This window comes from Schistocerca cancellata, chromosome 4 (assembly GCF_023864275.1).
Source record: "Schistocerca cancellata isolate TAMUIC-IGC-003103 chromosome 4, iqSchCanc2.1, whole genome shotgun sequence".
NCBI lineage: Eukaryota > Metazoa > Arthropoda > Insecta > Orthoptera > Acrididae > Schistocerca > Schistocerca cancellata.
Window position 1 is genome coordinate 535,764,233 of NC_064629.1, and position 18,135 is coordinate 535,782,367.

Consider the following 18,135-nt stretch of genomic DNA (forward strand, 5'->3'; position numbering starts at 1 on the left):
TTAGATAATAACTAATTTCGAAACATAAATGAATGTCACTTGCCATCTGTTTAAGTAGTTTTCTGGTAGCAAAAAAGCATTTTTTCTTATCAAAAGATACCTCAACAATACAGTAGTGCAGATTTGCTTATCAGAAAATATCCAAGATAGCGAGTGGCAGAATAACTCAAACACATGCGCTTTTAGAAGCTGTCAGCTGTTGGACAAAATGAACGATGTTTGGAATTGTTTATTAAGATAGTTACTAGGTAAGACTGAGTCATTTATCATAGACGAAGCAAAGTTACTCCCCTGGGGGTAAAGTATCCCCGGTTTACCAGACCAGTCCGCAAATGAAACAAAATGTGTATGAAATTAACTGAGACCAGTGATTTCGCGGACGTTCTTGTAAGAGCGATATTTTGCTGTATAGCCAAATTACACTTCACTCCGCGAATAATGACAGATTCTCTATCTCTACGAACAATGCTATTCACGCAAAAGTAATTTGACAGTTTTGATTGATCACAATTTTGGTTGATTATACAAAATTAGCTAATCAATAATTAATTTCTATTTTGTTCGATCTGTTTGGTTCAGTTTTCGTAGTTTAATCTGTGTGATAGCGCTATTTCTTAATTGTGAGTGGGCTATCTGTGTGCAACTGCTTTGGTTTTTCGTATAGCAGTTCCCTCTAGTGGAAGATCATGAATTCATTTAGTCAATAAGTGAAGGTGTGTGTGTGGTGGGTTTGTGAATAATTTTCTGTGAAAAATGGCAGACAACGAACAGAAAGCGATGCAGCTGATGGCTGAAGCTGAAAAGAAGCTTAATTCTTCAAAAGGATTTTTCGGATCGTTGTTTGGGTTAGTACAGTTCTGTCCGTACATTAATTTTACGTACGGGAGTTACGTCAAAGTTGCTTATGTTGCGAGTAGAGCCCACTGTGTGAATCAGCTGCCAAATGTCATTTTCGGATTGTGTACGTAATTCTTTCGTTTTCATTGTTCTGCAGAGGCTCATCGAAATTAGAGGAGGCAGTTGAGTGTTATCAAAGAGCTGCTAATATGTTCAAAATGGCAAAGAAGTGGGGGCAAGCGGGAAATGCGTTTTGTGAAGCTGCGAATCTTCATGCAAAGTCGGGCAGTCGGCATGATGCAGCCACTAACTTTGTTGATGCTGCCAATTGCTACAAAAAGTCGGAGCCAGAACGTAAGTATAGAGGTATTTGTGATGTAGGGTTGTAAAATTGTGTTAGGCCTTAGGTTTCTGGTCAGAATGTTTTCATAGCAATTCATGTTTACATGATTTTTACCGTCTCATTGTTAATATTCAGCTTCGCTAATGTCATATTTTAGGATTTCTGCAAATAATCAAAGGTTAAAACCAATTGTGCTGAACATCGTGTGTAATTTTTCTAATGCTTTAAACTTGCAGCATGAATGTCTGTACAAGAACTGCTTAAATTCTTTCAAAGACTGCTTAACTTCGCGTCTTGGCCCTACGCATTTTAACGAATGTTTGATTTCGGATCACTCAGTTAGGATAGGATTCTATGCTATTAATCCATCCATCAGGGTTGTTTATAAACTGGCCGCGCCTTATTCCGCAAAGTGGGAAGCTGAACGTTTTGGAGAATCCATATAGTTGTTTTGAAAATAACGTAGTTCTTGATGGTGTGTATCCGAGCCCTGTGTGCAGTATATGTTTGTGGAACTGTACTGAAATTTGGGCCTTTCTGCGTAAAGAGTATCCTTATTACCGGTACATGTACAATGCAAGCTCATGTAGTGTAATGCAAAAATGGATGTTTATTTACATGTATATAGCAATAGTTGGAAAGTCAGGGAAATACAGTATAAATACTATGGCTGGTACAAATTTTCCTGATGATAGTTTTGTAACGTACAGACATCACAGTTAATTATTGTAACAGTTAGCTGTAATATGATGTGGACAGTAAGAAGTGTTCTGTACCCAGTAGTCCACTAGTTCATTATAAATATTCTTGATGAGGGTGATATAAAATTTTTTATAAAAAATATATTTTGTGAGGCATAATATTGTAGTGCACTGGCAGTTACGGTATGTTTTCATTTTTCGCTGGTGAATGGACTTCCTTTGTCCTGCTCACCAGGAGTTCTGCCGTTGCAACTGTGACTTCAACACAAACCAAGGATGAGTGTGCAAACACAACCTCCCCCCCCCCCCCCCGCCCCGCCCCCCCCCACCCACCCACACACACACACACACACACACACACACACACACACACACACACACACGGTTACAAAGTTTCTGGAATGTTACATGGTGATATCCTAGTGGAGTTAACATTTCGTCATTGTTCACCCACCTAGTTCATTGGTGGTACCGGTTGTGTCGTCTGGAGGGATTCTGTGTGTCAGAAGCCACACATTAGTACTGAAGTTTGCATCTAAGACATTGTAACATATTGCTTGCAAGCAATTTTGAAAACCTTGTGGGTGTAAAATATAATATTCTTAAAAATTGTTACATTTTGTTTCTAAATGAAAGTTAACATTTCACCAATTTTGTATAGTTTCACGAAGTGAAGTGTGTGCATGGCAGTGATGGCAGTATTGTAACTTTGTTGTGATTCTATATGAGAACGAGGGGGTGTATTGGGTGGTGGTACTAGTGGGCATTAGAGCCGTAGGTATAATTTTACTTTGTTCAGGTAGATAGATAAGAATATGAGACAGAGTTAAGTGCACATGCTCTCACCTCCAGTCTTCCACACATACTGTTGTTTGTTCTGCATAACTAACTGTAAAGATAATGCTGCAGCACTTGGTTGAATAGTGTCATTGTCACTTCAGGACAATTTACTTTCTCGAACTACTGTATCCGAATTGTAAATGTTCCTTTATTGATTACATTGTAATGTTTTCTGCCAGTATGACTTTCCATCTATACTACATATAGTTGGTCATACACCAATCAATAAATTGGGCGATTCTTTTGTGAAACTGATGTGAAACATTAATCTGAATTTGTCAAGGCAGCGATCACTTGAATGAGAGTTCATTGAATAGTGAAGTATGTAATTTGTTGCATGATTAACTTCATTAATTGTGTGGTATTTTGAAAATTTCAGAAGAATGAGGAGTTCCTCTTTCTCCTCATACAAATTTGCAGACTTTATTAGCTTGTTTTAATATTGAAATTTTCTACAGGTCAGTTGGGTCTAAATTCAGTTTAATGTAGTTAGAAGAGAGGTGAGACTCTTTGTGGAAGATAGCAGTGGTTACTGCTGGAAGTAAAATTCCTTGGTGTTAAACTTAAGATTTTGTAGTGAGTGAAGTTTATTGCCAGCACACCCACAGTGGGGTGAAGGAAAGTAAGATCATACTGATTCTGGGTAATAAGGAAGTTTATGTTCATGTGATATATTTCGTTCTGACTTTCTGCACATCACTGATCAAGCGAATGACTCACATTAAATACTCCTTTCTGTCCCAGTTTTCATCACAACAAGAAAGAAAAGGCAATGTGTATTTGTAAGAGTGGAGGAATCGGTAAAGTGCCAGACATTGTGTTGTGAAATAAAATGCCAAATCAGGAAATTCCGTATGGTGAATGTTTTCATAGTTCTGGTGATCCATCCTCCTCCGCCTTTATCTTCCTCATCTCAAATTTCTCTCGTCGTCTCTGTGTGGGGGGAAAAAAAAGTCAACAATATCCATGTGCTTTATACAGCTTGTTTCTCATGACTATTTTGTATACTATGTACAGAGAATATGCACACTTTCGGGTGATGCTAATCCGGTTCTTGATTTCCACTGTTACACCATAATCAGAGCTTAGGTCATTCAGGAAAATGAAGTTGTGATTGAAAAAGTCTTAGGACTTACTGTAGGTTGTACCTCAAACCTTTTGACTTGTCTGATGCTGAGTGTCAAACCCACTTGAAAACGATATCTTTACACTGTTGGTTACAGGAATGACTGAAACAGCATGAGCGTTGTGTACTGTAAGGAAACAGGCTGGAAAGACATGTATTCTTTGTTTGCTAGAGGCTGTGTAGAAGGAACTGTATTTGGAGGGGGGGGGCAAGATACAGGAAAATTTGGTGTAGTTAACATTAAGAATGATAAATTTGTTACTATATTTGCATGCTTTGTTGAAGGGACAGACATCACTTTACTGGTATGATTCAGAAACATTTTGCGATTTCTGTAGCATTTTGTCAGTTTTATGAATGGGAAAGGTGGCAAAGAATATACCAAAGTAAGTTTATTGAAAAAGTAGTGGTGGTATCTGATTGTTGCTACACAGAGTGATCTGCAGATAGATAAGATAATCAGACTTGGAAGATGCTGACAAATAATTCAGTTGGCTCAAATTTTGACTGATGAAGCGAAGCTACACTGGATGGTGATTCTTCAATAATAATAAAGGAAAAAGCTGAAAGTAGTATTGGTTGTTTCCCATGGAAGCATAATAGGACTGTGTACGTAATTATTAGGCCCTAGGTACAAATCAACTGTTTTCAAATATGGTCAGCTGTACTCAAATTGTTTGTGCTGTTTTACACATGAGTGTTGTTGCGGGGTGAATATGAGGGGGTGCAGAATGATGTCCACTTCATATTTTAAATGACAGCCCCCTCCAAATTTGTAAAAATGCAGGATAACACCCCTCAGTAAGAGAATGAACCAAATACTAATCTAAAAGAAATGTCATAAAACACAGTAATGCAATGTATTCAGAGTATTGTTCCAGTGTCTCGAGTCCTGATCAAGTAGACATGACAGTAGATGTGGAGTAAATTGAAAAGTATGCTTTTGATACTTCAGCTGATAGGTATAGCTCACTGGAGAGATCAGTTTAGTTAATCAGGAAACTTGAGTTGGCAATCATTGTGGAAGAGGTGCAACAGGATTCTTTTTAAATCTTTGGGGTAAATTAAGAGAACTGTTTGATGAAGAGGGCAACAATTCTGCTGCCTCTATTATTCATGTCAGAAAGAGCGATATTGGCCGAAGATAGATTTAAAGCTCCTACAGAGGCATCTATACTTTTCTACCCCCCTTTCAATTGAATGTACGCACTGATGTAGATTGTACAGTGGTTTGTGGAGTACGTATACAGGGTGGTCCGTTGATCATGATCGTGACCGGGCCAAATATCTTATGAAATAAGCCTCAAACAAAAAAACTACAAAGAACAAAACTTGTCTAGCTTGAAGGGGGAAACCACATGGCGCTATGGTTAGCCCACTAGATGGCGCTGCCATAGGTCAAACGGATATCAACTGATTTTTTTTTAAAGTAGGAACCCCCATTTTCATTACATATTCGTGTATTACATAAAGAAAATGAATGTTTTAGTTGGACCACTTTTTTCACTTTGTGATAGATGGCGCTGTAATAGTCACAAACATATAGCTCATAATTTTAGACAAACAGTTGGTAATAGGTAGGTTTTTAAATTAGAATACAGAATGTAGGTACATTTGAACATTTTATTTCGGTTGTTCCACTGTGATACGTGTACCTTTGTGAAGTTACCATTTCTGAGAACGCATGCTGTTACAGCGTGATTATCTGTAGATACCACATTAATGCAATAAATGTTCAAAATGATGTCCGTCAACCTCAATGCATTTGGCAATACATGTAGTGACATTCCTCTCAACAGCGAGTAGTTCGCCTTCCGTAATGTTCGCACAATGCGCTAACACATGTTGTCAGGCATTGTTGGTGGATCACGATAGCAAATATCCTTCAACTTTCTTCACGGAAAGAAATCTGGGGACTTGAGATCCAGTGAACGTGCGGGCCATGGTACGGTACTTCGACGACCAATCCACCTGTCATGAAATATGCTATTCAATACGGCTTCAACTGCACACGTGCTATGTGCCGGACATCCATCATGTGGGAAGTACATTGCCATTCTGTCATGCAGTGAAACACCTTGTAGTAACATCGGTAGAATATTACGTAGCAAATCAGCATACATTGCACCATCTATATTGCCATTGATAAAATGGGGGCCAATTATCCTTCCTCCCATAATGCTGTACCATACATTAACCCACCAAGGTCGCTGATGTTCCCTTTGTCACACCCATCGTGGATTTTTCATTGCCCAATAGTGCATACTGTGCCGGTTTACGTTACCGCTGTTGGTGAATAATGCTTCGTTGCTAAATAGAATGTGTGGAGAAAATCTGTCATCATCCTGTAATTTCTCTTGTGCCCAGTTGCAGAACTGTGCACGAAGTTAAAAGTCGTCGCCATGCAATTGCTGGTACGGGTGCAATCGATGTTGATGTGGCATTCTCAACACCGACATTTTTGAGATTCTCGCGCAATTTGTCTGCTACTGATGTGTGGATTAGCCGCGACAGCAGCTAAAACACCTACTTGGGCATCATCATTTGTTGCAGGTCGTGGTTGACATTTCTCGTGTGGCTGAACATTTCCTGTTTCCTTAAATAACGTAACTATCTGGTGAACGGTTCCGACACTTGGACGATCACATCCAGGATACCGAGCAGCATACATAGCACATGCCCGTTGGGCATTTTGATCACAATGGCCATACATCAACTCAATATCGATCTTTTCTGCAGTTGGTGAATGGTCCATTTTAACACTGGTAATGTATCACGAAGCAAATACCGTCCGCACTGCGGAAAGTTAAGTGATACCACGTACTTACATGTTTGTGACTATTGCAGTGCCATCTATCACAAAGCATACTACACGAATATGTAATAAAAAAATGGGGCTTCCTATTAAAAAAAAATGCAGTTGATATCCATTTGACCTATGGCAGAGCCATCTAGAGGGCCAACCATAGCGTCATCTGGTGTCCCCTTTCAAGCAAGACGAGTTTCGTTCTTTGTAGTTTTTTCGTTTGGTGCTTATTTCGGGAGATTTTTGGCCCAGTCACTATCAATGGACCACCCTGTATAGACATAATTTTCAGTGGGTATTTTCATACTAAAGTATCAGAAAGCTTAGCCTGTTGTTTGAGCATCCGATCCAATCATAATTTTAAATACGTTGTGGTTTCTGGCTGCATTAAATATTTTGTTGGTAGTATAGCATGTATTGAACACATTGGTCATACCAGTAGAATCAGCAAGAATTAATTGGGAAAGTTACTAATGTATTCAGTGGGCCATCCATTACTTTTTTGATTCTGATGGTGAGACCAGTACTTTATGACGTGAAATTTGTTTATTAGACTGGCATTAAGTAATGGCAACATTCTGGAGTACAAATTTTATTTAATCTTCGAAATCAGTATGACACACGAGTAGTAGTATTCTTCCCGCAGGGCATAATGAGCCATGCCTGAATCAGTAAGTAATGAGTATCTTCAGTCATATGTGGAATGTACATTTAAGCATATCATTTACACGAGGAAGAAATGGTAAGGCTTTCTTGAATTGAGTAAGTGAAGTAACTTTTGCAAATAACATTTTTCACATAAGTGGGGAGTGGCTATCTGCAGTGCAACTTCTTTCCGAAGTTCATATATGGCAGTACTGAAAATTTTTTGCCAGCTCCAATAATTGTTGGTGAATCAAAAGAATTTTTCTGCACAGTGTGTAATCTGATCAGATTACAGTAAGGCGGTGGGTTTGTCTATAGGCACAGGTGTGATGAACCACATGACGTGAAGGGGTAAGATAAAAATTGGGAACATATTCTGATAGTAACAGTTTTTGTTTGTCTGTCGACCATTATGTGCAATGGTATTGGGCATATCATATTTACAAGGAGTTTATAAGTGGCGTGAATATATTGATAAAATGAATGATTATCATAAGTATCAAAAAACACAAGTTTTTTTAGTGTGTTACATGGAGTTAGGTAGTACATATTGGTAAATGGAATGCGTATTTATCTTCAAATAACTACTTAGAAATGGAGAATACATACAGTTGTAGTTATCATTCGTTAAATTTAGATGAAGCTATCTGAAATAATTCTACACATCTTTATTTAATATGACGAACTGTTGCATGGGAAGCGTCTGGCATTTACAAGCTCTTCGTCAGTTAATTTGAGCTGATTTCTTCCAATATTATTATCATTTTTACTTGTTACAATCATGCTTATTTTTGTTGAACAATGGAGCATGGTTAGGTTTTACATATATATTTGTTTCATATGTTTTTAGTGATCATACTATTAATATGTTTAGTTCCCTGAACTTATTTAACCAAGAATCTTTAGGAGGGACTGTTCCTATATATACTACAATTTCCTTTTGTAGCTTTGTCTTGAGATGTGCACAATTTTAGCACTTCCCTAGACAAGAATACCATATTATAGGTGTGACGGAATTAGTCCATAGAGCATTCATACTAGTTTGTGTGTTTATTGTTCTCAACATTTTTTCATTAAAAATGTGCTTGAATTTATTGTACAACAGATGTTTTTATCCAGTATTTGATGTAGAAATACTTCCATAGTAGAGGAAGGTGACCATTCAGATTTGGCACATCTTTGAAATAGAGAAAGGTCTTGACTGCACAATTCTTTATTAAGCGTTACGCATTCCAAAATTTCATTGTCCGATTGAAGCTGCGGAATGAAGTATACAAGAAATTAATAATAGAAAATATACAATACTTAGATGCACACTTATGTATATTTTCTGTCATTAACTTCTTGTACACATCATTCCACAGCTTCAGTCTGATGATGAAATTTTGAAGTGCATAACGCTTAATAAAGAATTGTACGATCAAGACCTTTGTATATCTCAAAGATATTTTTATGATTCTCTCATTTCGAATACCTATCCACACACCCAGAAGTGTATAACTTTCTCTCTCTTCGATCCAAGTCTCCAAGCTTGACAGTAATGTCATTCTTTGTGTGTTACGTTTGCATGTATGTGGTTTTGGGAACATTTTATAGAACGATTATTTTCACTGAAGTAATTAGTTTCCATTTTTCATATTTAGAGAAGCTTTCTTTTGGAAGTTTCCTGTTGAAATGCTGTTAATGACAAATGAAGTATCGTCTGCGTACATGACAGCATTTCCACCTACTGTTTTGAGTGTTTATTTATGTATAACAAGAAAAGCAGTGGTCCTAGCACTTATAATAAAAGCACAGCATATTTAACAAATTCAGAGTTTCAATAGACATTTGTAATATTATTGTTTACTTTGTTTTATTTCTAAATGCTGTTCTCTATTTCCCATGAATGATTTCGTAATATCAACTGCTTTCCTCCTCGTATCATAGCACTGAGCTTCTCTAATAATGTTATGGCACACAACATGAAAGGTCAAGAAACATACAACAAACTTCCTTCTCTTCATGTAGTTACTAACACTAACAAACTCAGCTATTGCAGTTTTAGTAGATCTACCACACCTTACCCATGCTGTGCCTTGTTAAAAATATTTTGTTAATATAAAATTTAATATTCTATCTTTAATGACACTTCCTGTTATTTTAGATGATACAGTTGTAATAATTATTGATCTTTAATTTCCCTGACTTTCTGTACTGCCTCCTTCGCATATTGGGATAACTTTACTCCTTTTTAAACGTGTTGGAACTATTCATTCTGTCATAGCTAAGGTTGTAAGAAAAATAAAAGACTGTGCTACCCACTACAGGCAGCATTCAATTAGTAATACTGTGTGGTCCTTAGTGTTTTTAGAAACTGCATATTATTCTTTCTTAATCTGTCATTTGTTGGGAAAAGCAATAAATATCTTGTCTTATGAGTAGTACTTTGTTTGCATTTCATGACAAAAATTTTGCTTTATTTAATTTGACAATTTCCTCAACTTAATGTTTCTGTAAATAGTACTGACTTCTTGAGGGTTCAGAATTTCCTTTCCTTTCTTCTAGACAGTTAAGTTCCTCCTGTGTATGTGTTTACACCTTCCCTCTATTTCATCATGTAGGATGTTATGGTCTTTGTGATATTAGTAGAAGCTGCAGTTTTGTTTTTGTCGTTAATGGACTTGGTTTCTTTTAATAGTTTGTTATGTAACCTCTTATTAACCCTATAGGCACAAGAATTTACTTAAATTGGTTTAAACTGACACTTTGTGCATAGTTTTTGCCATTTCTCTTGTCCTTATTACACCTGTTGTGACCCAACTTTTTTTTGTACTTACCATTTGTATGTCTACATACTATTGGACATGCAGGATTTAGGTTGTAGGCTAATGTTTTGCAAAATGATTCCCATCCCTTATTTATGTATCCCGTTATGCAAACATTTCTGGCCAAATGTTTTCGACCACCTATCGCAATTGTAGATAAAACAGGTATTCCATTTTGAATATTCAATCATATCCCCATTCTCATATTAAGACACAAATAAAAATGTAAAGGCGAGACAGTTCTATTCAAATAGGCCTCATTCCTTCAGCTGTCTGTGTAGCAATCAGTTTGCATTTGTTTACAGTACAATGTGTGTGTCTAGCACTGTGTTTGTATACCTGATCAAGTTCGTACCACATTACGTCGTAATTGGATGGAAGGAGGAGATTGGAATTGAAAATTTGCTGTAATTGTAGCTCTGCATCACAAAGGCTATTCTAGCAGGACAGTAGTAATAAAAGTTGGCATAGCCCAATCTACAGTGGTTTTCACATTGCAGCAGTTCAAGCAAACTAGTGCCAGTGGAAGTGTTTCACATTCTTTAAGACCCCAAATAACACCATGCAGGGAATATCAGTTTGTGTGTGTGTACAAAGCAAACAACAGAGGGCATGTATTGCACTTGAAATTTGCAAGGAAGTAAATAGTATGTGAGGTGCTCCAATCTCTGTCTCAACAGTGTAATGCAGTCTTTGTGAATGAGGTTTAAACACACAAACAGGGGTGGAAAAAACCTTCATTTTTTCAAACAAAATAAAGTGAAAAGATTGCGGTCTGCACAGCAACATAAAAACTGGAGTGTACTACAGTTGCCCTGAGTGTTATTCAAGGATGAATCTAAGTTTGATGTATTTTGAAGCAATTGTCGAATATTTGCTTGTTGACTTTGTGCAGAACGTATGAAGAGTCAGTATGTGATGACCACAGTGAAAGATTGATCATGGTGTGGGGATGTTTTTGAGTGATGGTTGGTGATCTAGTGAGAATTCATAGAACATTAAAGAAGAAAGGCTATCACAGGATATTGATAAACAGTTCTGTTTCACCTGACAAGAGACTTATTGATCATGAGTATGCAGTAGGGCAGTGATCCCAAACATGCTTCTACATTGTGCAGAGCATATGCCATTAAAATGAGAAGTGTAGGGAGCTGAAGACTGGTTCAGCAGAGTCAGTCACCACACTTAAATTTCATTGAAATCTTATAGGGTCAAGTTGACAGGGAGGACAGAAAATTGAGCTTATCTAATGTTGAAGATCTGTGAAATAATTTACAGACATGTTGAACTGCAAAAACACTAAAGAATCTTACCTCCAGAATGCCAAGAGTTTATTCTGCAATTCTGAGGGCAAAGGGTGAATGATACTGTACGTAATGATAGAGAGAGAACATTTATTTTCTTCATCTATTTAGTTCGTACATTCAAATAAAGTATATAGTTTTTGTCATGGGTGATGGAAGACTTTTGACAGGTAGTGAACATCTTTCCACTCCTCAGATTGTAGTAACCTTTGTAGCCTGCCTAAGTTTTTGGCTGTCACAGTTCTTTAAAGATATAAGACTTTTGCTATATTGTCTGATACTATAATTGGGTCAACCAAAGTTTGCAGTCCCACCATCTGCTTTGACCTGTGATGTAACTGTGTTGTGTGTCATTATGGTGGCATGTTGTATAGAAGAGGGGTAAGCTGGAGTATGCTGTGGCATTTTCTAATGGGGATCTTTGTTTCTAAAATGTTCGTTATTCTGTTAGTGATTCAGTGGACTTCTTGAGTGCTCTTTGTGAGAATAGTATTGGAAGAGTTGGAGCTGGCTTGTTAGTGAATCATTTTGATGTTGTCAGTTATGGGCAATACTCTCATTTTTGGGTTTTGAATAGCTGGTGCTTTGTGTTATTTTTATTTTGTGTTTATTACAGAGATTACAATGAAGTTCACGAGTAGGTCCCTGCATGCTGCAATAGGGGACATGATGTTGACCATAGCTGAATTCCTACAGTTATGCAGGTCAATTGCTGAGTATGTGAAGTGTTAAATTTGTTGAGCAAGTGTGAGACTGAACAAAGGAGCTGCATTTCAGACCAGTGACCAGTATGCCTCTTCAACTGGAAGGGTTCCTGGTTTGAGATGTCTAGGCTGGCCATTTGAGATTGTATCAATGACATGTTATTTTTGCAGTCGCTAGATTGCTATATTTATGCATTGTCCGATGTTGGTTGGTAAGTGTGTTTTATTTTTATTTTTTTTATTCTGCTGGACATGAGCTTTGACATGTGACATAATGTTGACAGCTGTTGTGATGTCACCTTTTGGTGCATATTCACAGTTGGGTTACTAGTTCGTGAATCCAGGAAGTGCGAATGCAGAAAAGATTAATTAAATGCAGTTGGTGGTAGACAATTTATTGCTGTCAGATGCAGTGAAACTGAAGTAAATAGTTCCTGTGAACTGGTATGGGTAGAGGTTATACTTAAACTCTGGAATAAATTAACAATTGATTCCTGTTACTGTCCTTCAGACTCAGATGATGCAACTACTGAACATTTCAAAGAAAACCTGAGTCTCATTTCAAATAGGTACCTGACTCAGTGGATGGTGACTTCAATCTAACCTTGATGTGTTGGTGAAAATACATGTTCAAAGTTGATGATAGGCATAAAATATCTTCCAAAATCATACGTAATACTTTCTCAGAAAATTATTTTGAATAATTAGTTCAGGAGCCCACTCAAAGTGTGAATAGTTGCACAAACATACTTCACCTCCTGGTAACAAATAATCCTGAGCAAATAAGGAGCATCATGACATCGAGAAAAGGACCTAGTGTCAACAAGATTGTTGTACCGAGACTGAATACTGTAACATCCAAATGCACCAAAAAAAAAAAAATAAATGCAAAATTGCTTCAAAAAGCAGGTAAAAATTCGATTGACATCTTCCTAAGAGACAGTCTCCACTCCATCCATCTGATTTTGTAAGAATAGATTAGATGTGATTTAAAGTCAAAGAAATAGTATTGATGATAGTTGAATGACACACACCAAATAAATTAATAGGAGGTGCTACTGATCTCTCCATGGTATACAAAACAGGTCAGAACACTGTTACAGAAGCAACGATGAAAGCAAGCAAAATTTAAAAGAATGCAAAGCTCACAATATTGGCAAAGTTTTATCGAAGCTCGAAATTTAGCGTGAATTTCAATGCGAGGTACTGTTAATAGTTTCCACAATGACACTTTGTCTCAAAATATGGCAAAAAAACTGTACATTTTCTGGTTGTATGTAAAGTACATCAGTGGCAAGACACAACCAATACCTTCACTGCGCAGTAACGGTGCTGAAATCACGACAATGCCACTAAAGCATAGTTACTAAACATGGGTTTCCAAAGTTCCTTCACCAAAGAATACAAAGTAAATATTCCAAAATTTGAATCAAGAAGAACTTCCAACATGAGTAACTTAGAAGTAGATATCCTTGGTGCAGTGGAGCGACTCAAATTACATAATGAGGGCAAGTCCTCTGGTCCAGATTGTATTGCAGTCAGATTCCGTTCAGAGTATGCTGATTCAGTAGCTCCATACTCAGCAATAATGTACAACTACCCACTTGTCAGAAGTGGCACAAGTCACACCAATATCCAAGAGAGGAAATAAGCGTAATCTATTGAATTACAAACCCGTATCATTAATGCCGAATTTCAGTAGGATTTTGGCACACATACTGTGTTTGAACATTAGGAATTACCTCAAAGAAAATGATTTATTGACAAACGGATTAAGAAAATATCATTCTTGCGAATCACAACAGGCTCTTTATTCTAGTGAAGTAATGTTGCTATTGGCAGGGGATGCTCAGTTCAATCTAGATCTTCAGATTTCCGGGAGGCTGTTGACACAGTTTCTCACAAATGATTTGCAATCAAATTGCATGCTGATGGAGTATTGTCTCAATTGTGCACTGGACCCATGATTCCTTGTCAGAAAGGTTAAAGTTCATAATAATTGATGGAAAGTCGTAGAGTAAAACAGAAGTAATATCTGGCATTCCCCAAGGGAGTGTTATAGGGCCTTTGCTGTTCCTGATCTGCAAAAATGATTTAAGAGACAGTCTGAGCAATGTTCTTAGATTATCTGCAGATGATGCTGTCATTTACTGCCTTGTAAAGTCATCAGATGGTCAAAACCAATTGCCGTATGATGTAGAAAAGATATCTGTATATTCCAAAAAGTGGCAATTGACTCTCAGTAATGAAAATGGGAACTCATCCACATGAGTACTAAAAGGAATCTGTTAAATCAGTTACATGATAAATGGCACAAATCTAGAGGCTGTAAATTCAAATAAATACATAAATTAAATAGGAATGATCACATAGGTGATACTCTGGGGAAGGGAAACCAAAGACAGTGTTTTATTGGTAAAACACTTATGCAACAGGTCTACTAAAGAGACTGTTTACACTAGACATGTCCGCCTGATTCTGGAGTATTGCTGTGTGGTTGGGATCTGCATCAGATAAGATTGATGGAGGAAATCAAAAAAGTTAAGAGAAGGGCAGTTCACGAAATAGAGGAAAGCGTGCTGCAGATATGATAACCAGATTGGGTTGGGAGTCTTAAAAACAAAGGTGCTTTTTGTTGTGGTGAGATCTTTTCATGAAATTTCAGTCACTGAATTTCTTCTCTGAATGTGAAAATGTTATGTTGGCATCCACCTGCTTAGAAAGAAATGCTCTTTGTAGTAAGAGAAATGGGAGCTCACATGAAAAGATTAAGTTTCCATTTTTACCATGCACTGCTAGAGAGTGGGATAGGTAGAGAAATAGCTTGAAGGTGGTTTGACAGATCCTCTACCAATCACTTAATTGTGAATTACAGAGTACTCGTGTAGAGGTAAATGTTGTTTAGGATGTTTGTCGTATGTTTTCTATGTCAATGGGAAAGGTCGACAACTAATATCCAATATTCGTCTCTTTGCAGAAATTGGTATGAAGGCAATTTTCCATGAATTTTTTGTTATATTGTTCTTGTTGGGTTTTGATTGGAAAGTATCATGCAGTTTGTTTTACCTACTTTGGTGAGGATAGATTTTTTGCATAAATTATATGTGGGAATTTCAGTTTTGTGGTGCTGTGGACTTCATTGTAGTTATATAGATCAAGTGAAGTGTTAGATTTTGAATATGTCGAGTTGTGTGGGGTTTTATGGTATTGCAGTTTTTGTATGAGCTATGTAGGTCAAATGAAATTTCAGATTCCAATTTTTGTTCAGCTTTTTAATTGTGGTTTTGTTGATTGCTGAGAATATAGCTTGTTTTATTTTTGTTTTAGTATTTATTTTGGTATGTCTTCATTATCAGTATTGTCGTATACTTAATTTGACCATGCCAAAAACCCTCTAATTCCCACAGTTATCCTATTATGTTCATGCTATTTCTGCTATTAAATATTTTCCATTTTGTTGGTATCTCTCCCACCAGCGTCCCCTCTCCCACTTGGTGTGTGTGTGTGTGTGTGTGTGTGTGTGTGTGTGTGTGTGTGCAATGATTGAAGGTGTCAGTCGTCAAATCTGACTTGTGATGCTTTAGTCTTTGGATTTGCCCTATAATTAATGCAGCATAGTGATCTGCAATGACTGTGTTTAAAACATGTAGTTTGATAATTACATTATCTATTAACATGTCAGTATTGTTACTGCACCTCGTGGTGCTATTTACTACAAGGTTAACTTCATAAGTGTTGATTAGATCATTGACTCTCATTGTATAACAGTTTCCTTTCACTGTGTTAATTTTTACATCACTGGTTACTATTGTGTAAGGGAATTCCCGGATAGCCGTGGCGAGGGAATTCCATGCCACAGATAGACTTCAGAAATTTGTAAAATTAAATTTCAGTCCTTGTTTCCTGCACTAAATGGTATTTAATTATAAGGCTGCAACCACTATGCCCATTTTCTTTACATTTCATTGAGTAATAAAATTTATAATTGTTGCAATAAGATCTGAAGACATTTCAAATTATTTACCACGTGTGACAGAATAAACTGTTTAAATTGATAAATCGGCATTGTTGTGATAACCAGTACCCTCTAATTTTAAAACACTTGTGAGTGACCTCTCTACAAGGTTATCTGGAAGAAATTTAAGGTGATTGAACTAACACAGGTAAATAGTTCCAAAGTGTGGAAAAAGATAAAGCACCTCTCACTTCACCTGTTATAATTTGACAGATTAAAGCTATGTATATTTTTTAGAATGAATTCAGAGTATTCAAGAAATTTCATTATTTCTTATGTAAAATATCACTACAGTACAAAGCTGTTTATAGTACTGACATTTCTCACTATAAATAAGTGTTGTCATATCTCAACTTCCAACAATTGGATAGATGAAGTAAAATTGTGAAAGTAAAAATGCACATAAACTTTTGTTGTTGTCTTTGCAGTATAATGAGGAAGCTATTTTGGCAACTGACAAGTGAGGATTATGTTGGATTTCACTGGAGTATATTCACTGCGTGAAAATAGTACATGGATTTGATTGAATACTTCTATGAAGTACTGAGTGAGACAGACCCAACTGTAACATTGGATTTCATCAGCATTATAAAACCAGAGAAACTTGAAATTGATGTTAACTTGGTATAATTGTTGAGTCCAACTGTTAATTAAAGCAGCAAAAACTAATGTGATAGCAAAGATATTGAAAGTGGGGAGAGTTGAGGGAACGTCAGTTTATTGCAGTAATGAAGAGTAATTGTCATGTGTTTGTATTCGGTAGTTGGAGATGAATAATTGTCAAAGGAAGGTAGATTTTGTGAATGGAATAGCAGAGTCACGGTGATTGTGTTAGCTACTAAATAGGTGTTATGCATGTTGTTGCTCTGGTGAGTGCAATATGAAGGTGATTCATACCATATTTTACAGACAATACGACGCACTTTTTTCCCTTTAAAAAATTGCCTCCAAAATTGAAGTGTGCCTTATACTTGAAATGAATATAAAAATGTCCATTGTTTGATTTAAACTTCCTGTCAGTCATAAAAATGGCCATATATTCAGTGTCATGGGAAATCTATCTCTATCTGGCAACAATGGATTCGGCTGGCAGCAGCAGTACACTGATGCAAGGAACATGAGTAGCGGGGATTCACAACTGTGATAATTCTGTCTGCTCCCACCCCACCATCACAAACCCAGAACACTGTCTAGCCAATAATGCCTCACTGCAGTCTGTGGTGCCACTGAATTTGAATTGAAAGTGATTTATGTTATTGGTAACAGTACAATATTTTTATTAGCAGCTAGTTTCATAATGGAAAAAAATCAAGGTGTTCATATGATGAGGGTTATAAATTGAAAGTAATAGAATATGCAGAACAACATGGAAAAATAGCAGCTGAGCAGCATTTTGGCCCTCCACCAACAGAAAGTGCCATTCGTGATTGGCGGGCTAGTAAAGAAGAACTGAAAAAAATGAGGAAGATTGTGCAAATAGATGAATGAATGCAAAATGGACAAAACTAGATGATGGTGATTTTCAGGGATTTTAAAGGTCAGTTTGGTTCTAAAAAGAAAGGTATTTTTAGTCTTGCTTTGCAACCAGACAATGAAAACAGTAAAAATGTGTTTATTTTTTTTAAATGCTTGAAAATAAATATTCATCTTATAGTCTGTAAAATATGGTACCTAATTTTGAAAGAGTCTTCTAATAATGACCAGATTGTGATCCTAAGTAACATGAACAGACAAGATGCTAAATTCCAGGGGGATTTGATTTGCGAACAGCATGTACCTCTTTTAACTGAAAAGAAAAAAAATGTGGAAAGTAAAAAGACCTTGTGGAATTCACCAGAATTTTTATTTCCACCAACAATTATCTCGGGCTTAGATGCCACGTAACAACTTGTATTTCCTTCCTAATTTCTGGATCATCTCATTGTCTTAAGGCACTAAGACCCAAATGCCAGTCGAGTCGGGTCTTTGTGCCTAGAAACATTGGCCCGCCCCCTTGCGCGCGTGTGT

The 18,135-nt window shown here is 36.8% G+C and overlaps 1 protein-coding gene across 2 annotated transcripts in view; it reads left to right on the forward strand.

The window, feature by feature from the left end:
* The first annotated feature begins 672 nt into the window (after positions 1-672).
* Positions 673-18,135, forward strand: part of LOC126185219 (alpha-soluble NSF attachment protein) — a 69,952-nt gene continuing 52,489 nt past the window's right edge. For both annotated transcript variants that reach the window (XR_007536986.1, XM_049928099.1), the window contains exons 1-2: positions 673-845; positions 995-1,191. Coding sequence is in view for 1 of the 2 variants with exons in the window: in XM_049928099.1 (XP_049784056.1) it covers positions 754-845; positions 995-1,191 (289 nt within the window). In the remaining variant the exon portion in view is untranslated. The remainder of the gene's footprint in view (positions 846-994; positions 1,192-18,135) is intronic.